The 24,090-nt window shown below is 52.1% G+C and overlaps 1 protein-coding gene across 1 annotated transcript in view; it reads left to right on the plus strand.

Annotated features, from left to right (window-relative positions):
* The first annotated feature begins 13,849 nt into the window (after positions 1-13,849).
* Positions 13,850-24,090, plus strand: part of SND1 (staphylococcal nuclease and tudor domain containing 1) — a 222,995-nt gene continuing 212,754 nt past the window's right edge. Inside the window, exons 1-3 of the mRNA XM_083461073.1 lie at positions 13,850-14,273; positions 20,742-20,891; positions 22,305-22,425. Coding sequence (XP_083317199.1) covers positions 14,181-14,273; positions 20,742-20,891; positions 22,305-22,425 — 364 coding nt within the window. The 5' untranslated portion in view covers positions 13,850-14,180. The remainder of the gene's footprint in view (positions 14,274-20,741; positions 20,892-22,304; positions 22,426-24,090) is intronic.

Raw genomic sequence — 24,090 nt, forward strand, 5'->3', positions numbered from 1 at the left:
CGGACGCGCCAAGGAGCAGGGCGGCGTGCGTAATGGCACCGACGGTGGTCGGCGAGAGCCCTGCAAGCTGGCGTCGTCCTCGACATCGAAAGGGCCCGGGACAAGGGCTAGAAAGCTCCCCCCTACCCGCCCCCTCCAACTCGGAGAGCCAAGCCAGCAACTGGGCCGAGTCGGCTCCTGCTCCGCGGTTTTGCAAGGCGGGGGCCTGCCAGGACTCTCCGGGGCGCACGGCGGCAGGAGGCGCCTCATAGCCGGAACAGGCGCTTCTTCCACAGCCCCGACTTGGGAGAGCCTTCTGGAGTGGCACGGGGGTGGGGGGCTCGGGAAAAAGGTGTAAGTGTGACCCCCTTCCCAGAGCCTGGATGGAAGGAGCTGCTGGAGGCCAAGCGGAGGATCTAGCCCTGGCCCGACGGGGGTCCCGGGAAGTGGCGCCCGAAGAGACGACGCTGTGCCTGGCGCGCTCCGCGCAGAACTTCACCAAGGGCGGCGGAGAGGAGCGAGGGCGAGAGGTTAGGGACACAGGAAGCTGTCTTGCACCGAGTCAGACCATTGGGGCCATGTAGCTCCGTACTGTGTGCACTGACTGGCAGCGGGTCTCTCCTAGCTTAAACTGGAGCTACCTTTGGGGATGGAAGCTCGGGGTCCCTTGTCTGCAGAGCGGGTGCTTGGCAGCTGAGATGCGGCCCATCCCCAGCCGCGGAATCTCGACTGGAACGCGTGGGAATGGGGGTCCGGAGACGGGCCTGGAGAGAGAGAGACCGGCTGCCCAACCACCCCAGCCAAACCCTCGGGCACCCGTGGCTCCAGCTCGCCTTGGTGGCCGCGCGCCTTCCTTTCTCACCGAACCCAAGCGCATTTCACTGCTTTCTTTCGCGATGCAAAATGCACAGCTTATCCCTTAGCTAGAATACAGAATTAGAGAGTTTGTCATACAGGCGACGTTTAAAACTACAAATGTTTTGCGCAAGCCAGCCCCCTTTTGACTCTCCAGGCCACCCCGCTCCCTCTTGTGGGTTTTGTCCAAAACTTAATTCCTAGGCAGACCAGATTTTATTTGCGGTGATGTGGCACCTACAACAGATCTAGGGATTCGTCTGCCTCGCACTGTACTGACCTCCCCTCCTGCAAGGCAGATCAAGACGCGCTTCCCAGGCTCCAAGCCGAACTGGGTCCCAAGTTGCCCAAGCAACTTGTGGACCACGCGGCTGCAACGCCCAGGGCGCAATCTCAGGCCGGCTGCGGTTCTCCCAGGGGCTCCGGCTGAATGCATTTAAGGCACGTCACTTCCCCAGAAGAACCCTGGGAACTGTAGTTCGTTAAGGGTGCCGGGGATTATAGCTGCGTGAGGGTAAACTGCAGCTCCTGGGATTCTTTGCGTGTGTGGGGAGGGAATACTGTGTTTTTAGATGCGTGGTGTATACACAGTTTCAGGCAAGCAGCTCGTCAGGGAGGAGCCCCAGGCGAGCAGGGGGTTAGGCACAAGATATTGGCCCCGAAGCCAAAAAGGGGGCTCCCCAAACCCCACTCTGGGCCAGAGTTCCCACTCTGGGAAGTTTCTGCAGGCAGTCCTCCTCTTCTGCCCTGGAGCGCTCTTGCCTGGGAGAATCTCAGCCAGCCTCTTGTGGAATCGTTGCTCCTGGGGGCTGTTCTGCCTCTGCGTCTGATGCCCAGCTCACATTCTGTTGGGGGGGGGGGGAGAGCACTGCCAGTCCCTCCAAAGGCTCCTCCCTTCTTCTCAGCTGTTGCTCTAGGGCAGGCATAGGCAACTTTGGCCCTCCAGATGTTTGAGACTACAATTCCCATCCTCCCTGACCACTGGTCCTGTTAGCTAGGGATCATGGGAGTTGTAGTCCCAAAACATCTGGAGGGCCGAGGTTGCCTGTGCCTGTTCTAGGGGTTGTTCCTGAGGTTTTTTTTTATAAAATTTTTATTGGTTTTTCACAATTTTTATAAACACAGACAATACACAATACAAACAAACAAACACATAAACAAACATGTATAATTTCAAATCCTTTTTTCTTAAACCTTACTTCACCGACTTCCCCGTACCTCCCCTTTCTGCATCCCAATTTCCAAATTTGTTTCAGCAAATCCTCCCCCTTGATTTTATCAAATTTTCCCTTATTCTTTTCTTTTACTTAATCTTTTACAGCTGTAATCCCCTTTTTTCTAAAACCTCAACATTTTAGCATTCATTAATTTTACAATATTTCTTAAGATAAATTTTAAATTTCTTCCAATCTTCTTCCGCCGTCTCTTTCCCCTGGTCTTGGATTCTGTCTAGGGGTTGTTCCTGAGTGGCTGGAGGCCACTGAGCCAGATCCTGCACCACCACCTTCTCCTTGGAGGCAGGACACCCGGCCAGTTCTACACATTTTGCCGTAGGAGGCAAAAGTCTTCACTGCCACCTGTATGAGGGGAATAAAGTCTTTCTCCATTTAGTGTCCCAAACAGGCTTCCTTCCCTTGGTGGCAGCACTGAGACCACCCCAAAGGGTCTTCCCTTTGCTCCTCTTCTGCTGCCACCAAGAGAAGGAAGCCTGAGGGTTCCCATCCCATCCAGCCCATAGCAGGGCTCGGGTCAGAGGGTCACAGTTGTTTGAGTGGAGAAGTGGCAAGGCTGGCCACACGGGAGGGAGCTGGTCAAATGGACAGCAGCATCCCCGTTGCTCCCAGTGTCCAAAGGGCGCCAGAAGGCGGAAAGCAGCAATTCAGAAGCGCCAAGGCTCTGCACGCTCCTCTTCCTGCACCTTGGATCTCTGTGTTGCATATTTTATATATTTGAATCTGCCACCCGCCCTTCCCCACAAGCTCCCAGGGCAAAGCCCACCCAATGAAAAATTAAAGCACCATCAAAGCATGGATTAAAACAGCAGAGGAAGTCCTATGGTGTGGTTGTGGTGCTGATCAGATGCAGGAGAGAGGATCTGATCTGAAATGACGCACCTGAGATGGGGGCCCAGGCGCCTCCAAGGAGAGGGAGCTGGTGGGGAGACCACAGGGGAAGTCCTCCCAGGTGCCCCTGCTCCTTGGACCAACCACCCCCTGCCCCACCCCCTGATATTAATATTTGGGCAGGTCTATGTGGGCTGAGGTGAATCCATCATTCTCTAATGTTTTATATGGTCTTACAGTTTAAAGAAACTCTTCAAAAGCATTTGACACCTTTCAAAATAAAAATAGTCCATAGGGGTCCGCCCCAGCTTTCCTCAAAATTTCTGTTGCCCCCCCCCCTTAAGGCCTTTGCCGTGAAATGTTTCCCCATCCACTTGCCCTCCCACAGGGCTTTCCTCTCTCTAAGCAGGACCTTAGCAAAACAGCAGCCTCCCCACTTGCGATACCCAGCAACTGAGATTCAGAAGCATGGCTGACTCCAACTGTGGAGGGTAGAGCAGAGCTAGGAGCCTTCGAGAGCCCTCTCCTCCTCCATGAATTGGTCTGATCCTCTTCTGAAGCCATCCAAGTGGGTGACCATCACTGCTCCCTTGGGGGAGCAAGTTCCACAATTTAACTTTGTGCTGTGTGAAGAAAGACTTTCATTTATAGTTCCTGAATCACAGAAGAAGCAATCTGAGTGCATTGTTTACCTCCTGTCTGGCAGGTTACCTGTTCATGCTTACTTGATTGGATACCCTGGGGAGCCTGGCCAGTCTTTTGTAATGACAAATACTTAGTTCCTAAGCTAGGTCACAGGCTCACCGTATTCACACACAGACATACCCTTAAGACAGGATTTGTGAAGGAAAAGACAGTGGGGAGGCTTTTCCATTTTCCTTTGACCTTGCAGAGAAATATTTGAGGTCAATTTGGGAGGGACAAAATGGATTCAGGACCTTTTCTGTGGGGTTTCAGACATGTGGTTTATATTTGCAGTTATGAACATTTAGCATATACAGTATATATATATAGCCTTAAATTTTTTATTTCACTTCCAACCTGCAGCTTCGCTGCATTTCTACAAGTGCCTGTTGCCCCTCTGTCTGCAGAGAAGGAAAGACAAGTGGCTTGCGGTTGCCACCTCTGTGATGACCTTGGCTCTGAGAAGAAGCTCCTCCACAACTGACCACCACTCTCTGCCTCAGCCAAGGGCTCTGCTGTGCCATCCCTGCCCTTCCAGAGTCAGGTCCTGGGAACTCTTCCTCTGATAACGAGAATCTCATGATCTTGAATAACTGGACCTTGTCATCACCAGCGGCCATGGTTGGTACTGTTCTTTTGTTCTATTGCCCATCATTAATGTAGGTGGTTTGCGTCAGCAGCGCACAGGTACACCCTTTGTTTGTGTATTTATTTGTGTATTTATTTATTTTTATCGATAATGCGGCAGGTTAAGAGTTCCCAAGCTTGGTTGCTTGTGTTTCGGTGATTGCGGTGTGGCTTATTTGTGTGAGGGAGGGGGGCTAGGCTGTTGGGTCAGGTGCGCCATATTGATTCATATGCTCTTAGAAGGGGGAGGTCATTGACCTGTTGTGTCGCGTACGTGATGAAGGGGAATCACACTGGGGTGAAGAAGGTGTCCTCCGTAGCTTGTCCCTGTGCTAGTTTGAGTTTTTTGGTTCACATTTCTAGTACAGCAGTTTACCATACATTTTGGTAACAGTGGCCACAGCTGGTTAAGTAGTAGTAGTAGTAATAATAATAAAAATAATAACAATAATTGTATTTTTTTATTTGTACCCCGCCCATCTGGCTGGGTTTCCCCAGCCACTCTGGACTGCTCCCAACAGAATATTAAAAACACGATAAAACTTCAAACATTAAAAACTCCCCTAAACAGGGTTGTCTTCATATATCTTATAAAAGCCAGATAGCTGTTTATTTCCTTGACATCTGATGAGGGCGTGTTCCACAGAGCAGGCGCCACCACCGAGAAGGCCCTCTGCCTGGTTCCCTGTAACCTCACTTCTCACAAGGAGGGAACCGCCAGAAGGCCCTCGGAGATGGACCTCAGTGTCTGGACAGAGCGATGGGGGTGAAGACGCTCCTTCAGGGATACTGGATAAAGGATATCAACAATCTGGAATGTGGCCAGAGAAGGTTGGCAGAGATGGAGAGAGCTTTCGAGACCGGATCCTATGAGGGAGTTGGGCAGGTTCAGCCTGGAGAAGAGAAAATCAAGTGGCAACACGATAACCATCTTCAAATATTTGAACAGCTGTTGCATAGATGATGGCGCGAATGTATTCTCTGTTGTGCTTCGGGGGGCAGGACTTGAACCAAGGGCTTCAAATGACAGGAAAAGGTATTCTCAACTCAACATTTGGAGGAACTTCCTGTCGGAATGAGATGTTCGCAGAGGAACAGCTTGGAAGGTGGTGGCCTTCGAACAGAGCCTGAGTGACCACCAAAAAGCCACGCTCATTGTTCCAGCACCGGGTTTTCTGCATTGGTGCAGGTTGGACTAGATGGCCTTTGGAGGGCCTCCCAATTGAACAGAACTCTGATGAGTGTTTCCCAAGGCCCATCTAGCAGAGGAGTCACTACAACCAGAGCCCAGCCCATCTCCAGAACCCCAGGGTTGGCTTCTCTCTGCAGCAAATGGCGACTGAGGGGAGATGGTGATCGTGATGTTTCATTTCATTTCTTACTATTTTTAAGAAAAAAAGAATCTCAAATCTTTTTACAAAACATTAAAACATCAAATAAAACAACCCAGCACTGAACATCGCTGAACAAAGTCAATATAAAGTCTCCATTCAAAGCAGCATTATTAACAGGAAACTAAAATATTATCTTAAACATGACTAAAGGAAAAAATTCCTTCCAGTAGCACCTTAAAGACCAACTAAGTTAGTTCTTGGTATGAGCTTTCGTGTGCATGCACACTTCTTCAGATACACTGAAACAGAAAGTGTGCATGCACACGAAAGCTCATACCAAGAACTAACTTAGTTGGTCTTTAAGGTGCTACTGGAAGGAATTTTTTATTTTGACTATGGCAGACCAACACGGCTACCTATCTGTAACTATGACTAAAGGAAGTCAATTATAAAATGCACATTTAAAACAGCATAATGAGCAAGAGATTAAAAATGTTATCTCAAGCATGAAAAGTATCTGCTGCTGTCGCTGCCAGTCTTGCCAAGCGTGGTTCGTGGTGGGCGGCTGGAATCTCAGGCTCTGTGACCCCTGGCTGTGCACTAAAAGACAGGCAAGATGGTCTCTGGCCTCTTTCACAGCCTAAACTTCTGTAGCTGGAGTCAGTCCGGTCTCCACCCTCCCAGGCCAGGTGGGAAAAGGACTGCAGGGCAGGGAACGGGTTTTCCAGGGCTCACAGCCTGGATGGTCACTGACATGTCACCTTCCAGCTTGAGTTCAGGACGGCAGCTACCATCAAAACAACAGTGTTCTGCCTTACTTCGATGATAATAATAATAATAATAATAATAATAATAATAATAATAATAATAAAATAAATAAAATTTTATTTATATCCCGCCCTCCCCAGCCAAAGCCGGGCTCAGAGCGGCTAACAACAGTAAAAATAAAACAGTTTACATAAAATCACAATCAATTAATTGAAATACATTCTAAAATCAATTCATTCTAAAATCAATTCAAAAGCAAATTAATGGCAAAATAATAAGGCTTCGGAGAATGGGATCTCTTTCTTCAAGGATGGAGGGCATCATGTCCTCAGTACGCAGGCGCTGTTGGTTCTCACCACAAGCCGTGCATTCAGCCAGAATGGGGATTCTCTCTCTTTTTTTTTTTTTTTTTAAAAAAAGATTTTTATTAAAGTTTCACAGATTATATAATAACAAGACAAAACATTAATACAAAGAAACAAAGAAACAAAAAACAAGTATAATTTCAATCCCTTATTTTCTTGTAACTTACTTCCGCGACTTCCTCATACCTCCCCTTTCTGTATTCCAATTTCCAATTATTAATTCAGCAAATCCTCTCCCTTATTGTCTATTTAAATTTTAGCCTTTCTTTTCTTTTTACTTAATCATTACAGCTAGAAACCACATAATTTCTAAACCAACGTCATTCTAACATTCAATAATTTTACAATGTTTCCTAAGATAGTCCTTAAATTTCTTCCAGTCTTCTTCCGCTGTCTCTCTTCCCTGGTCTCGGATTCTGTCAGTCATCTCTGCCAGTCCCATATAGTCTATCACCTTCATCTGCCATTCTTCCAAGGTGGGTAGATCTTGTGTCTTCCAATACTTTGCAATGAGTATTCTTGCTGCTGTTGTGGCATACATAAAAAAAGTTCTGTCCTTCTTTGGCACCAATTGGCCGGCCATACCCAAGAGAAAAGCCTCTGGTTTCTTTAGAAAGGTATATTTAAATACCTTTTTCAGTTCATTATATATCATTGCCCAGAAAGCCTTAATCTTTGGGCATGACCACCAGAGGTGGAAAAAAGTACCTTCAGTCTCTTTACATTTCCAACATTTATTGTCAGACAAGTGGTAAATTTTTGCAAGCTTGACTGGGGTCATGTACCACCTATAAATCATTTTCACAGAATGGGGATTCTCAACATTTTTGGAATCAGGATAGCATTTGGAAATCTGAGCCACTGCCACGCTTGCAGAGAGAGTAAAAGCTCTTTGCATCTCTCCATCAGGGTAAGGTTGCCAGATTTTTTTTCAATGAATCCGGGGACACTTTTCAACTTCAATGGGTTTTGTATGGGGACTGATTTGTAAATCTGGGGATTGTCCTTGGGAAACGGGGACGCCTGGTAACCTTACATCAGAGAGACAAGCTGGGTGTCCGGTCCTGGTATCCAAGGAAATGAGGCCACATTTAAAGAAGAATATTTAATGTAGTCACGAAATTAAAAGATGCCTGCTTCTTGGGAGAAAAGCAATGACAAACCTAGACAGCATCTTAAAAAGCAGAGACATCACCTTGCCAACAAAGGTCCATATAGTTAAAGCCATGGTTTTCCCAGTAGTGATGTATGGAAGTGAGAGCTGGACCATAAAGAAGGCTGATCACCAAAGAATGGATGCTTTTGAATTCTGGTGCTGGAGGAGACTCTTGAGAGTCCCATGGACTGCAAGAAGATCAAACCTCTCCATTCTGAAGGAAATCAGCCCTGAGTGCTCACGGGAAGGACAGATCCTGAAGCTGAGGCTCCAAGACTTTGGCCACCTCATGAGAAGAGAAGACTCCCTGGAAAAGACCCTGTTGTTGGGAAAGATGGAGGGCACAAGGAGAAGGGGAAGACAGAGGACGAGATGGTTGGATAGTGTTCTCGAAGCTACCAGCATGAGTTTGACCAAACTGCGGGAGGCAGTGGAAGACAGGAGGGCCTGGTGTTCTCTGGTCCAGGGGGTCACGAAGAGGCGGACATGACTAAACGACGAAACAACAACAAAATTCAGTGTAGGTCAGGCTAAGTGAGTGGAAACAGGAACTGAGCAGGGAAAGCAAACCATCTTTCATGCTTTGTGGGGTTTTGAGGAGACCTTTACTGAGGCCTGTTCTGGGCACCATGGAGGGTCCCGTTGGGTGCAGTGGCACTCATGGGTGCTGTGCTGGTGACTCTGGGGGCTGCGTTGATGACCTTTCCTTTTCCTGCAGCACTGGATTCTGCCAGACATGAGTGGAGGAAGGCTTTTCTGAGCAAACATGCACCACCAGAGGACTGAAAATCAGGATAGTGAGATGGAGCTTCCACCTTCAGCAGCAGCCTATATCCAACCAGGGAGGGAAGGGAGGTCTCTCTGCTTTAAAACGGCATCTGCATCTCTTCAGCCACTGCTGGCAGCCAAGCATTGCATCAGATGGACCCTTCAGCCATCTCAACACTTAGGTTCTAGCTACAGGTAGGTAGCCGTGTTGGTCTGCCGTAGTCGAAACAAAATTAAAAAATTCCTTCCAGTAGCACCTTAAAGGTAAAGGTAAAGAGACCACTGACTATTAGGTCCAGTCACAGGCAACTCTGGGGTTGCGGCACTCATCTCGCTTTACTGGCCAAGGGAGCCAGCATACAGCTTCCGGGTCATGTGGCCAGCAGGACTAAGCCGCTTCTGGCGAACCAGAGCAGTGCATGGAAACGCCATTTACCTTCCCGCCGGAGTGGTACCTATTTATCTACTTGCACTTTGACGTGCTTTCGAACTGCTAGGTTGGCAGGAGCAGGGACTGAGCAACGGGAGCTCACTTTGTCGCAGGGATTCGAACCGCAAACATTCTGATCGGCAATTCCTAGGCTCTGTGGTTTAATCCGCAGCGCCACCTGCATAAGTAGCACCTTAGAGACCAACTAAGTTTGTTATTGGTATGAGCTTTTGTGTGCATGCAGACTATGTGTGTTTCTGAAGAAGTGTGCATGCACACGAAAGCTCATACCAATAACAAACTTAGTTGGTCTCTAAAGGTGCTACTGGAAGGAATTTTTTTTATTTTGTTTCAGCACTTTGGGAGGGAGGCTTAATATAAAGCTTACATTAACCTCCCAACTCCTTTTTCCTTTTGTTAAGGAAGCAACCTTAATCTGCTCACACCAGATTAAGAAGAGCAGATAGGAAGAGCCCTTTCCTCTCAGCTCTTTCCAGGGGCTGCTCCAGTCTCAGCACCCACTGGGATTTCCACACTGTAGGGGAATGAATGATCAGTGCCTTGGGCTGGTCTTCCCATTAGGGACATGGAAGACTTCTGAGACCAGCTTGGGCACTTCAGAGGCCCAAATCTCCCATCTCCCCAAATCTCTCAGCGCTGGTTCCCCCCTGCCTGGGATTCTGGGGAGCAGAAGGCCGAGACCCCCTGGTCACCGAGAAGCCCCTGGCAGGGCACCAAGAACTCAGCACCTCCCTTGCTGAGGGTGGGCAGCTGAGGTTTCGTTGCTGCCAGCAAATTAACGGGCTCAACCCTGTACTCTTGATGTTTATGCATTTCCATCCTCTGTTCTGCAGCACAAACAGTATTTTGTAGCAGCAAAAAAAGCTAATGCTATTCTTTTTTTAAAAAATATAATTTTTATTAACAGGCCAATCAAATCACATTAGTTCCAAATTATACAGCCAAATTTTAAAATTTTTATTGGGGATACCCATACTTCAAGCTCCGAAAAGGTGTCCAAACATCACTTATATTGCTGCTTTAATTAGACAATTCTATCCAGTTCTGTCCAGATAGTCTCTTTGTTACTTTCCTCATCTTCTTGTTGTTATCATATATTCCTTTCTTTGCGATCTCTGATAATCTTCACAAGTGGGTTGAAAACAAACATCCCCTGTGTGGGTTTTACACTCTCCAAAGATCATATCACATAAGGACAGCCGCCATTTCCACACCTCCGTAAAGAGACTTTCCCTCGGTCTGTCCGTTGATTTTCCCAGGCTTGCCAGACATATCTCAGAGGGCTCTGCCAAGGTCTAGATCGCATTCCTATAAGCATTCACATTCCAGTGACCCTGGTCCTCCTCCCCAATCCTTCTTAGGCAAGCCTGTCTCGGTGAGACGCCATTTGAAACTGCGTCATAAAACTTTCCTCCGTTCTCCTCCGTTCTCCAATGTTTACCAATCCTCTCTTTGATCGATAATTCATTCCACACAGTTCCTGAATTCCTGCTTGTGATTAATAAATTGCAACGATTCTTCTTTCTGGGGTGGAGGGTTATTAATACTCACATAAGGCAAAGAAAAAGAAAAGTTTTTTCCTCCACCCCCCTTTCCGTTTCGCACCAAACATACCAGTCTTTTAATGGTGATTCATCGCTTGATTTATTTGTCCCACCCGTCGCTCCGCTCCCAGAGATCCATTAATCAGCAGTCTTAGCTCCCAATCTTCCCTTGATGTATGTGCTTTAGCTTCTTTCCAATTATATATTTCCAATTATATGTTTCGAGCTAAAGCAACCAGTGCGCTGATTGGAGACAGCGTCCGGGAAGAGCCGACTCCACACAAGGGCTTGTGCCAAGTGTCAGCACCCCCTTCTTTCGAATCTGGGGGTGAATTATGGACACCGCTGGCAAGGCCATCCCTCCCATCCCCTTGGGGGGGCCAGGAAGACTGCATACTTCCCATAGCAGCCTCTTAATTACCTCGTGTGGGTCGGAGAGATGTTATTGTCGGCCATCTTCCAATGTGCCCCCTGGTGCCCCCCCCCAGCTAATGCTATTCTAGGCTGAAGTCTAGTGTCCAGATCAAGAGAAATCATGGTCCCACTCTATTCTGTCTCGGTCAGACCACACGTGGGATACTGTGTCCAATTCAGGGCACTACAATTTAAGAAGGATGCTGAGAAGCTGGAACATGCACAGAGGAGGGCAACCAAGATGACCAAGGGTCTGGAAACCAAGCCTGATGAGGAATGGTTGAAGGAGCTGGGGATGTTTAGGCTGGAGAAGAGACTGAGAGGAGATATGAGAGCCATCTTCAGATATCTCGAGGGCTGTCACATGGAAGAGGGAACAAGCTTTTCTCCTGCTTTGGAGGGTAGGACTTGAACCCATGGCTTCAAGTTACAAGAAAGGAAATTCTGACCAAACATCAGGACACCAAGAAATGTTTGATGATGGAAAGGTGGGGAGATTATGGACTCTCCTTCCTTGGAGGTTTTAAAGCAGAGACTGGATGGCCGTCTGTCAAGGATGCTTTAGCTGAGATTCCTGCATTGCAGGGGATTGGACTAGATGACCCTTGGGGTCCCATCCAACACTACAATTCCATGATTCTTTGGTTTTAAAACCTCCCCCCCATTGCGGTTCTTGGAAACTAACTTATTCACAGTAAAACAGTGCAAAATACAGGTGTTGGAACCAATGGACTTTCTCATATTCCAGGTTCACCTGATACTAAGTGCATTTTGGCACTAGAGGTGGACCCCAAAATGGTGTTCTTCTCCCTGGCAGGAAAGAAGTGGTGATGGAAGATTTACATAAGCAACAAGGGCGGAGGAAAGATCAATGTTGGGATCTGCTGCCCTGGGGGATCCTGCTGGCTGAGACAGTCTCCTCAGGCTTCCTGGCTGAGTTTGGCTATTGGTAGCAAAAGGGGGCTGGGCCCACAGGCAGAAGCCAGAGAGACGTCTGACCCTCTCCCCATCACCCCCAGGAAGAAGGGCTGAACGTAGCAGGGGCTCCTTGGGGGTGGCCCCAAAAGAAACCCTGCTCAGCCAGTAGGGGGTGCAGATGAGCACCCCAGCTCAGCCCTCCCCGCCTCTCTGATTTCCTCCAAAACGGGCACAGAGAACGGGAGCTGCCAGTCTCCAAGGGGTGCCCGCATAGCAGCAGCAGCCCAGCCCCATCCTGGATCTTAGAGTCTCCAGGCGGGTGTGCCAGATGCCCGGGGAATTGCCGCCAGCCTGGCTGGGGGCTCCGAGCACCACCAATCGCTTTCGGGGGAGGAAGGGACCAGTGACGGGGAGGCGCAGTGAGGGAAGGATCGAGTATCCTGCATGTCGAGTGCCCGGTCTCACTCAAAAAAATGCCCCCAAGATCACCTCCTGAGCAAGCGAGAGGGTCGCCTGAGAAGGTGCTGCCTCCTGGTGAGGGGCTGGACTAGATGACCATTGGGGTCCCTTACACCTCGGCATTTCAGTCCCTGCCAGAGAGGGATGGCAAACCAAGCTGTTAAGACTATGCCAGGCATAGGCAACCTCGACCCTCCAGATGTTTTGGGACTACAACTCCCATCATCCCTAGCTAACAGGACCAGGGGTCAGGGATGATGGGAGCTGTAGTCCCAAAACATCTGGAGGGCCGAGTTTGCCTATGCCTGGACTATGCCGAAATGGCAAAACTGACGGGAAAACTCAGGAACCAAGAAGACAAAAACTTAAAGAATCTGAAGGCAGCCCTGTTTAGTGAAGTTTTTAATGACTGATATTTTGTTGTTGTTGTTTAGTTGTGTCTGCCTCTTTGTGACCCCCTGGACCAGAGCACGCCAGGCCCTCCTGTCTTCCACTGCCTCCCGCAGTTTGGTCAAACTCATGCTGGTAGCTTCGAGAACACTGTCCCACCATCTCGTCCTCTGTTGTCCCCTTCTCCTTGGGCCCTCCATCTTTCCCAACATCAGGGTCTTTTCCAGGGAGTCTTCTCTTCTCATGAGGTGGCCAAAATATTGGAGCCTCAGCTTCAGGATCTGTCCTCCCAGTGAGCACTCAGGGCTGATTTCCTTCAGAATGGAGAGGTCTGATCTTCTTGCAGTCCATGGGACTCTCAAGAGTCTCCTCCAGCACCAGAATTCAAAAGCATCAATTCTTCGGCGATCAGCCTTCTTGATGGTCCAGCTCTCACTTCCATACATCACTACTGGGAAAACCATGGCTTTAACTAGACAGACCTTTGTTGGCAAGGTGATGTCTCTGCTTTTTAAGATGCTGTCTAGGTTTGTCATTGCCTTTCTCCCAAGAAGCAGGCGTCTTTTAATTTTTTGGCTGCTGTCACCATCTGTAGTGATCATGGAGCCCAAGAAAATAAAATCTCTCACTGCCTCCATTTCTTCCCCTTCTATTTGCCAGGAGGTGATGGGACCAGTGGCCACGATCTTCATTTTTTTGATTTTGAGCTTCAGATCATATTTTGCGCTCTTCTTGTATACGTACGTACATGTATACACACACACACACATTTATATATAGAATTTAAATTTCACTCGTCATGTAACAAACACTATGAACAATCCTGACAGATATATGAAATTCAGATGATGAAATAATACGCAGCTCGCAACGCCGACCACAGGCCAAGCGGCGGCGGGGAATCCCCTCCTTGGTCACGTGCCGGCCGCCGGGCTTCCCCGGGATCCCCCCTCTAAGGCGCAGGCGCGTCCTCCCCCCACGTGGGCGGTCCTGCCGCGCGGGCAGCTCTTGCCGACGTGTCCTTCTGGCCGCCTGACCCGGAAGTCCCGCCCCTCCCCCTCCTCCTCCCTCCTCCCTTCCGCGACGTCGCGGGTTTGAATCCGCTCCCCTTTCCCTCCCTGGCCGCCGCTCGCCGCGCCCATTGGCCAGGCCGGCGGCGAGGGGGCGGGTCCGGGTCCGAGGCGGCGCCCGCCCATTGGCCCTCCTCTCCAGGACTGGGCGGGGCCGGACCCTGCGCCTGCGCCAGGGGGCGGGGCCGGGGAGGGGTAGAAAGCTGGCGCCCCGCCCCTAGCCCCGCCCCTTCCGCCGCTCCGTCCGCGCCGCGTCCCTCGCAGAGAGAGAGCGAGAGAGAGAGAGAGAGAGAGCGCGAGACCCCCGCTCGAGACCCCGCCAGAGACCCCTCGGGATGGCCTCCTCCTCCGGAAGCAGCAGCAGCGCCGCCGCCGCCGCCGCCTCGGGCGCCCCCAGCCCCGCCCTGCAGAGAGGCATCGTCAAGATGGTAAGGGCGCCTCGGAGCATGGGCAGAGTGCCCAGGCAGGCAGGAGGGAGGGAGGCCAGCTCGCCCTCCGCTCTCCCCTCGCCCGGAAGGGGGGGAACCAGCCCAGGACCCTTTCCTCGGGGCGGGGGGCAGGGGGAGGGAAGGGCGCCGCCAAGGGTGCCTCTGAGCATGGACAGAGCGCCCAGGCGCCTTTCCGGGCGGCCTCTCGGGGGCCGGACCCCTCGGCTCCCCGCCACGTGCCCCCCTCGGCCAGCTCGCCCTCCGCTCTCCCCTTGCCCCACCTGCCCGGAAGGGGGGGAAACAGCCCAGGACCCTCTTCTGGAGCCCTTTCCCCGGAGCAGGAAGGGCGGGAGGGGTCGCAGAACCGAAGCCTTGGGAGGAGGGGGACCCCCAGGGGTCGTCCAGACCAACCCCGTGCAAGGCGGGAAGGTCCGCTCAAAACCCCGCCCAGCAGCCCATGAGCAGCAGCAGCAGCAGCTGGATTTGGGACCACGTGGGTGTTGGGGTGGGTGGGTGAGAGGGATCCCCCCCCCTGTGCCCCAGAGAGGCCAGCCAGGTGCCCCTGTGGGAAGGCCCTCGGCTCCCCCAAGACCCCCCTCGTCTCCCCTGTGAGAGGTGGGCGTGTGGCCCCCAGGACTGGGAGCCCCAGGGCGACCCTTTTCTCTCCCTGGTGCAATTGCAGCATCCTGAGCTCCTTCTCTGGAGACCCACACTTTCGGGAGGGTGAGGCGTGTTCCTGCAAGGAGAGTCCATCACGTTCCTTCGTTTTGAAGATAAGGAAGAAGAGGAGTCCTTGATGCCATGCATGGTTCTCTGGTTTTGCTGCACGTGATGCGGCCAGGAAGGGCCTGGCTGAGTCTCAGCGCCTCCACGTTGCAGGCAGAAGGCCTGGGATCCAGGCCGGAACCTCTGCCCTAGAGCTGGGGAAAGAGCCTTGTCTCTGGGCAGGGGGCACCCCATGCAGCCCTCTCCATATGTTGCTGGACTGCAGCTCTGGGCCCTGACCATTGGCCATGCTGGTTGAGCCTGTTGGCATTTGGGCTCTAGTAACATCTGGAGAGCGTTGCCCTAGGGGGCCCAGTGGTCTGGCTTCCGGTGACCTTTAGAAAACGCCCCCAGGATAACTTAGGGGAGCCTTGGAACCGCCTTTGCATTGCAAAGGACACCTAGGCTCACACTTGCTTTCTGGAAGGAGTGTGTGTGTGTGTGTGTGTTTGTGTGTCAGTTGTATCTTTGACAAAGTTGTGCAGTGGGGCAAGCCTGGAAGGGCAGTCTCATGGGGTGGGGTGGGGGGTTGTGGGCTGCCCCCTTGCCGCTCTCTCATGCCATCTTCCGCAGAACCCACATTGTCCAGGACCAGTGCTGTCAGCGCATGTGGCAGCTTGGGCATGTGTTGTGGGCGCTTGGCCCCACTGCGCCTGCCATGCTGCTGCTCGGTGTGCTGGCACCTGGTCCTTGTGTGTGGGTCCTCCCCCCTGTCCTGGGGGCTGCTTTTTGCTGCAGATCCACTGTGACACAGGACAGGTGCTGGCTGTGCCAGGTCTCGGCCAGAATTTGCAAATGCCGCTAGAAATTCAGCAGCAGAAGTTGCTTGTAATAAACCCCAGGCATGCTAGGGGGTAACGTTGCAACCTGGAGGCAGGAAGTGCCTTGCCTGTTGAGCAGAGGATGTTCAGGTGCCTCTAAATAGCAGGGCTCTGGAGCCAGAAGGCAGCTGTTTCCCTTCCTTATCCCGAAACAAGTGCCCTGTGGGTCACAAACTTCACTCCACCCCACTGCGATGTGTGAGCCACGCCACATGAAAGAGTTCTGCACTTTAGATGCTTCCCTTGGAGCAGGCAGGGACGGAAGCGCTTGCCCAGTAGCTTTGGGAACCAGTTTAGTTTGGTTTTGGGAGTCTTCTGGGCATCCTGCACAGGCGCATCTCTGCCCCACAGAGAGAAGATCAGTGGGGCTGGTGGGCCAAGGTCCTGGGGCAGCTAGAGAGAATTCCCCCCAGCAGCGCAAGCAGGGGGTGCGCCCTGGGGTGAGGGCACCCGTCCACAGTGGGTGGTCTGCAGAGTGCTCCAGGACCGCTGCCCGAGGGGCGGGGTGCAGCCCAGCTTTGCAGATTCTGATCTGCCCCACAGCAACCCTGTGAGGAGAGAAGGGGCAACGCTCTCCCTGTGCGTTACTCCCGTCCTCACTTCCGCAAAGGGTGGCCGGGATGCCTGTGGCGCTCTGGCCACTTTCTCCAGGTCACAGCCTGTAACCATTCCGGCATTGTTCTTATTTCATAGAATCCTAGAGTTGGAAGAGACCACAAGGGCCATCGAGTCCAACCCCCTGCCAAGCAGGAAACACCATCAGAGCACTCCTGACATATGGTTGTCAAGCCTCTGCTTAAAGACCTCCAAAGAAGGAGACTCCACCACACTCCTTGGCAGCAAATTCCACTGTCGAACAGCTCTTACTGTCAGGAAGTTCTTCCTAATGTTTAGGTGGAATCTTCTTTCTTGTAGTTTGGATCCATTGCTCCGTGTCTGCTTCTCTGGAGCAGCACAAAACAACCTTTCTCCCTCCTCTAAGTGACATCCTTTTATAGATTTGAACATGGCTATCATATCACCCCTTAACCTTCTCTTCTCCAGGCTAAACATGCCCAGCTCCCTTAGCCGTTCCTCATAAGGCAGCGTTTCCAGCTCTCATTTATAATTTTTTTCCAACAGTGCTTTAATGGCAAAACACACCACCCTGTGACCCAGAGGGTCTTAGGGAAGCAGGGATGCACTTGCTGTCCCTCGGGCTGGCGTGAGGGGGGGGGCTGCCCCCTGGGAAGGATGGGGGGAGGTTACCCATAGGCGTTTCCGTCTTCAGCCTCTCGCCCTGGGGTATACAGCCGTACTTTAACCAGTGAGCTGCACTGCATCTCTGTAAGCGAGGGGGAGTTCCCTTTGCCACGAGGGGGAAGTGATCCTCAGCCTCCGTTCCGTCTGAGAGCAGCACCTTCTTCCTGGGAGAATGGGCCCCACTGGTGGAAGCAGCCCTCAGGTCCTTTCTGCGGGGAAACCCTGGGCTCTGGCAGGCAGCCTTTGAAACAAGAGGCATCTAGCCCAGCGTCTCAGTGGGGGGGGGGGCATCGTGAGGTAGGAACTCCGCTCTCTCTGGTGGTAATTTTTCACAGAGGTGGCACCAGCTTGCTAAACTTGAGAAGCGGTGAAATTTTTGGGGTGGAGGAAAGACCGAAGGAGTGCTGACTGTGGGGGTAGCAGAGGATTTGGGGGGCCGCAGCATCCTCTGACTGTCAGCTGCATTCGAGTGTAGTTCCAGTTGCGGGGGAAAGCTTTTTCTCCCCTGCCCTCTGGCCCAAGTCTGACAGGTGAGCAGGGCTGCCTGCCTGCCAGTTACCTGATGCCCACAGTGGAGTCAGCCGGCTGCGTCCCATGCTGTGAAGCCCCGACGATTGCCTGTCTGTTGGGGTGACACGGAGCCTCTTGGGGACTTTGGAAGGTGGTCGGCTGATCAGGAAGCTTGGCTGAGGAGGCCTTGGGAGTCAAAGGGGCGCAGGGAGGGAGCCTGCGAGGTGGTGCCCTTTGTGCAGGTTGGCGCTCCCACGGATCTCGCCCCTGGCTTTCTCCGGCAAGAAGCCAAGAGCCGGGTGGTCCTTGAGCCTGTCCTGGGAACTAGATTAAGAGTAATTACAGCTCCAGTCCTGGGTGTATCGAGTGCCACGGCCGCGGAACAAGCTCCGTTGAAAGAATCTCTCTCCAATTGATTATTTTGTCAATTTGCTTCTCCGGTTGGAGTTTACTGCTTTGGCGTTTGCGCAGAGGGCTTTAATAGACTGGGGCATCGACTGCTACGTTTGAGGGCTGGTGATTTGGGTGAAAGGAGTTGAGAAGAGGATGCAGCCCCCAAGGAAACCCCTCTTGGCCCCTGGGACGGGTGGGGGAAGAAGGTGCTCGGAACAGGGAGGTGAGCCAGGGTCCCAATTCTTGCGGCTGGTCCTGAGCCCGGGTGCAGGAGGGCCACCTGCAGGTGACTATAGCCTGTTCCCCCTCCCTCCTGAGCATACCAGGCTGTGCACCATCAAAGCCCCCTTGTCCTTGCCTGCTGGTGGAGAGGCCAGAGGGACGCCTGGAGATCTGGATTTGTGCATCTTGCATCCTGCCAGGCGGGCACCACAGAGAGGATCACAAGCCAGAGGATATTTGTCCCCTGGTGGCTTCTCTCTGGGCTTCCATGGCTAGCTGCAGCCAGGAAACAGATCCTTCTGATCTCCATTTTCTACTTCAAAGAAAGGCAGCCACGAGCCGTGACCATGGGCCACGTGTCGAGGAGGCCGGAGGGGTGTGTGTGTCCATAATTTCTAGTGCACAACTTTTTATTTGCTGGTTTCAGCCTCAGAGGCTTGCAGGGTCAGCGTGGCTGCAGCTTCCGTTGCTGCCCAGCCGGCCGAGAGGAGGCCTGACCTGTGGTCCAGTGATCTGCCTGGACCCTGAACCTTGGCAGGAGGGATCGCCTGGGCATGGCCTTGCCTCTCGCGCGCCTGGGCAGAGGGGAAGCCTCCCCTGTGGGGCAGGCAGTGGGAGGGCTTGACCTGCTGGGTCCCAGGGAAGGGGGCGGGTCTCTCGAAGGCTGCTGTTGCTGAACCAAGGGAAGTCCCGCCTCTGGGGCTTGGGCGGTAACATTGATTGGCTGCTTCTTTGACAATGGTTGTCTGAAGTTGTAAGGAATCACAATGAAAGCTTTTGGTGGATTAAAAAGAAAAGCTTCATAGTAGTACAGTTGTACCTTGGAAGTCCATTCCAAAACGTTCGGAAAACAAAGCGCGGCTTCTGATTGGCTGCAGGAAGCTCCAGCAGCCAACCGGAAGCCACAGAAGCCCCGTCAGACATTCGGCTTCTAAAAATAGTTCGCAAACCGGAACAGTCACTTCTGGGTTTGCAGCGTTCAGGAGCCAAAACGTCCGAGTACTAAGGCGTTTGGGATCCAAGGTACGACTGTAGCAGTAGTAGTAATGATAATGGTAATAATAGTTTGTTACCAATCCTCCACCCCAAGGTCTCAGGGCAGGACAGAACATTAAAACATGATATTAAGAACGCTTTAAAACAACTCCCAACCATAAAATGAGTTGGGTCCTAAGAACATACACCTCCAATTGCAAAAGAAGTCAGGGAGCAAAGAGATGTCTGGCACCTGTGCTGTTAAGGCACCAGATGCACCTCTGTGGGGAGGGGCTGCCACAGAGAAGGCCCCGTCCTGTTGGGGTGCCATTCGCCTGGAGCCCCTGAAGGTGGAGGGACTGCCAAGAGAACCCTCAAGAGGGTCTTCAGGGAAGAAGGTAGCCATTTGGATATCTGGGGCTGGAGTCGTCTAGGGCCTTAAACACAAACACCTTGGCTTGGGCCTGGGAATGAACTGGCAACCAGGGCAGCGCAGCGTTACTTTTTGTGGCTCCGTTTTCCCTTTGGACGGATTGTGGCCCTGCAGTACGTGAACGACTGCAAGCGCTTTGATTTCCTCTTTAGGATGTCCTTTTGCTCCTTTGTGTCAATGGTCTTACTCTTTTCTGACCTGCCTTGACTGGCAGCGGTGTGAGGGAAAGGCTGCATAGAAAATTCACATAGCCCATCCTCAACGTACCTTGCTATTGGTTGGCTTGGGCAGTGGCTGGCATCCTGGCAAAATTCATGGGCAGGAAGGAGCCCCAGATGAGTGCCCTGTGAGTAAACTGGGATCTTGCGCATTCAGGGGCAGCGTCTAGGTGCTGGCAGGGTGCCATTGAGGGTGGCAACAGCTGAGGAGGAGAAGGGGCGCTTGCCTTCAGGCTACCTGGGCACACCTGTGTGAAGCATTGCTCCTCTGACGCTCACACCTGCCTGCTCAGCCAAGATCCCTGTTATCATGAATTCCACTTGCCTTACCTCCAAGAGCCTCAGCGTGGCTTACCTGGTCCTTCCCATTTAATCTCTAAAACTCACCTGCGAGGTAGGCCGGCCCAAGGTCCCCCAGTCAGTTTCCTGGCCGAGTGGGCATTTGATCCCGGGACGCGGGTGGTGCTGAGAGTTAAACCACAGAGCCTAGGACTTGCCGATCAGAAGGTTGGCAGTTCGAATCCCCGCGACGGGGTGAGCTCCCGGTGCTCGGTCCCTGCTCCTGCCCACCTAGCAGTTCGAAAGCACGTCAAAGTGCAAGTAGATAAATAGGTACCACTCCGGCGGGAAGGTAAACGGCGTTTCCGTGCGCTGCTCTGGTTCTCCAGAAGCAGCTTAGTTATGCTGGCCACATGACCCGGAAGCTGCACGCCGGATCCCTCGGCCAATAAAGCGAGATGAGCACCACAACCCCAGAGTTGGCCGCAACTGGACCTAAAAGGGTCAGGGGTCCCTTTACCTTTACTTCTGGGTCCTTTTCTGACTCTGCTGGCTCTGGGGCTTGTTAGATGCTGCTACTGATGCCCCCGCCTTCTCTCCCCCCCCCCAGGTTCTCTCTGGCTGCGCCATCATAGTTCGCGGCCAGCCTCGTGGAGGACCGCCTCCTGAGAGGCAGATCAACCTCAGCAACATCCGGGCTGGCACCCTGGCACGCCGGGCAGGTGCGGGGCAGCCAGATGGCAAGGACACACCAGACGAGGTAGGTCTTGGGGGGGGAGATGGGGGGAAGTGCTGGTCACGGAGGCAACTGAGGGCCTGATGTGTGTGTGTGGGGGGCTAACTGTTGCCTCTGCTGCCAGGACCTGCTGTGGAGGTGCCCAAGAGGGGGAGGCTGTGGGCACAGGGTGCGACCCACATAATCGAAGGGAGGGGTGGGTAGCAAGGAGATGGCCTGTCTGCCCCCCAAGCAAATGGGGATTCATTCTTTATACACAAAGCAGGATCCTTTGGCCAGGGCTTCAGATGGCTTCACCTGCCCAGGTGAGGGCAGAAGTGGCAAATGCCCAAATCCTACAGATAAACTCCCCTTTCTGGGCTCAGAGCCCAGCACCCCACAGATAAGGAGGGCATATCAAAGCCAGCCAATTAGCTTACATCTAAGCTAATAAATGAGCTCATTGCTGCAACAGCTGCCAATTAATTCTGGGGTTATTGGGACTGCCAAGATGGCGCTTGCAGAGCTTCCGGAACAGCTCACCAGAGATGGCCCCCCCAACCTCTGTTTTAAAAACAGAATATAAGACGGGACGGGTGGTTTATACATTCCCTCTCTCCCCTACACCAGTGGCCAGGTTTGCACCCTACGCTCAACCAGGACTTGTGTGGCAGCCAGATTATGTGCTTTTGCTGCGCATTGTGACCTTGCCAATGGCCCTTCGGGTCAGATTTTTCTGTCTGTAGGTTCGTGGTCCTTTCAGTCATGCTATTGGTTGCTATTCCACTTCTTGCCACCAGGGGGCGAGGTTTGGCAGGAAATAGCCTGGCTGTGAGTTGTCCGCCCCCTCCCCTCCCTCACTCCCCCCCCCCTTAGTTGCCCATCTTCTGAGGTCCAGGCCTGAGCTTGACCCTTCCTGAGGCTGGGCATGGGGTGGTGTGTGTGGGGGGGAGATGGGGGTGGCCTCACCTGTGGGAGCAGCCCTGCTTGAGGAATTTGTCTCTCACCTTGAATTTTTATGCTGCTTGAGATCTACGGATGAAATAGTAGTAGTAGTAGTAGTAGTAGTAATAATAATAATAAAAATAATTATAAAATGAATAAATGAAAATCCCCTTTCTAGAGAAGTTCTTCCGGCCCCAAAGGGTTTCCATTCTCCCACACATTGGATGTTTTATCCATCATTTATTGTCAACCGTAGCTATATACCGCTTAATATGCAAATTTCCTAAGGAGCTTATATGAAGCCCTTTTAAGAGTTGTTTCTGGCTGTGGAGGTTTTTAAAAATTCTGTATTACATTGGTGGTTCTTAATTGTTATTTTTGCAAGCTGACGGGTGCGTTTCTGAAAGCGACGAGTCAACCTTGAAATAACAAGGGGTCTGGGAGTGAGTGTTGGGGGGGGGATGTGGGGCTGAGCGGCTCCTGTTCCTGACATGTGACCTCCTTCTTCCTCAGCCCTGGGGCTTCCCAGCCCGCGAATTCCTGCGGAAGAAGCTCATCGGGAAAGAGGTTTGCTTCACGGTGGAATACAAGCCGCACCAAGGCCGGGAGTACGGGATGGTGTACCTGGGGAAAGGTGAGAGGTCCTGAGCAGGGTCGCCCCACACTTGGAGGGCAGATCCCCACAGCCCAGTCTGCCCCTCCTTCCTCCCTGAGCCGGCTGTTCTCCTGTGAGCTTTGAGGTTCATCAGCCAAGTGGGGGGTGAGCAGAGCCTGAGTCATGTGTTGGCACTGGCAGGTCTGGGGGCAAAAAAGGAGACCTCCTTGGGAAACGAGGGACCTGTTCTCCCGGGGGAAATTTGCAAGGGGGGAAACACAGATAGAAATCTGGAACGTGGCAGGCAAGAAGACTATTGGGTTGGCCAAGGTGGTGGTCCAATTTAACCCAGCTCATGCAACTCTCTATGCAGTTATGTAGAACTTCCTAAAAGACCCAGTATAATAATAAGACATTTAAATTCCACCCAGTGTCCGTTTCCTTAAAGATATCTTTTACGTAACGTGTGCAATACCAGAATCATATCCAAGTGTCTCAAAGCCAAAGCTCCGTCCAAATATGCCTTCGTTCAGAATGTCCAAAAGTATTCAAGTATTTGGGAAGTTCTGTATAATAACACAAAGGGTTGTGGGAGCTGTGTTTCCCTCTTCATCTGTGGTCCAATTTAACAGTCAGAAAAGACACATTCAGGGCGAGAATTTGAGCCTCACGCCAGCCGTGACGTGCGAATCCACCGGTGGCATTTTGAAGCCAAGTGGGGGGGGGTGTCCTTCAGGAGCCCAGCCAGTGACCAGGACGTTGCCCTGAGTTCCAGGGGCGCTAACCCCTTCACCCTGCCCCTTGCCCGCAGTGTTTGCCCAGAGAGCAGACAAGCTTGGGTCACCTGCTGGCTGTGTGACATGCCCCCTTCCTGCCCCCTTGCCATGGGAGAGCCAGGCGGGAATCATAGAATAGAATCATAGAATCATAGAGTTGGAAGAGACTACAAGGGCCATCGAGTCCAACCCCCTGCCAAGCAGGAAACACTATCAGAGCACTCCTGACATATGGTTGTCAAGCCTCTGCTTAAAGACCTCCAAAGTAAGAGACTCCACCACACTCCTTGGCAGCAAATTCCACTGTCGAACAGCTCTTACTGTCAGGAAGTTCTTCCTAATGTTTAGGTGGAATCTTCATTCTTGTAGTTTGGATCCATTGCTCCGTGTCCGCTTCCTCATTCCTGTCTTCCCATTGTGAGTCATGAAATGAAGTTTAGGAGGCAGTTTCTGACAATGTCTGAAAGAGCTGCCTCTCATCTCCACCTCAGTGTTGGGCTCCTTCAGAGCACTCCTGACATATGGTTGTCAAGCCTCTGCTTAAAGACCTCCAAAGAAGGAGACTCCACCACACTCCTGGGCAGCAAATTCCACTGTCGAACAGCTCTTACTGTCAGGAAGTTCTTCCTAATGTTTAGGTGGAATCTTCTTTCTTGTAGCTGAAGGGCAGCCAGTTTTGAACAGCATCCCATTCTGAGTGATTTTCTCTTTTGCTCTGCCCCCCTGCTTTGAGTTTTCTGCTTTGGGGGCTGGCGTTCTGCAGGAAACCGGCCAACAAACAGCTTAGAATGAGGAGCCCTGGATTTCCTGCATTTCGGGTGGTGGCGGGCAAAAATGCAAAATAAAAATTGTCTGCCGAGGTGAGGCCTGGCCCCTCTCCCCTTCTCCTGCCCCCCAGCTGTGGGTCATCTCTTCCTGCCTGCCTCCC

The sequence above is a fragment of the Podarcis liolepis genome, assembly GCF_965112155.1.
Source record: "Podarcis liolepis genome assembly, chromosome: 10".
Lineage (NCBI taxonomy): Eukaryota > Metazoa > Chordata > Lepidosauria > Squamata > Lacertidae > Podarcis > Podarcis liolepis.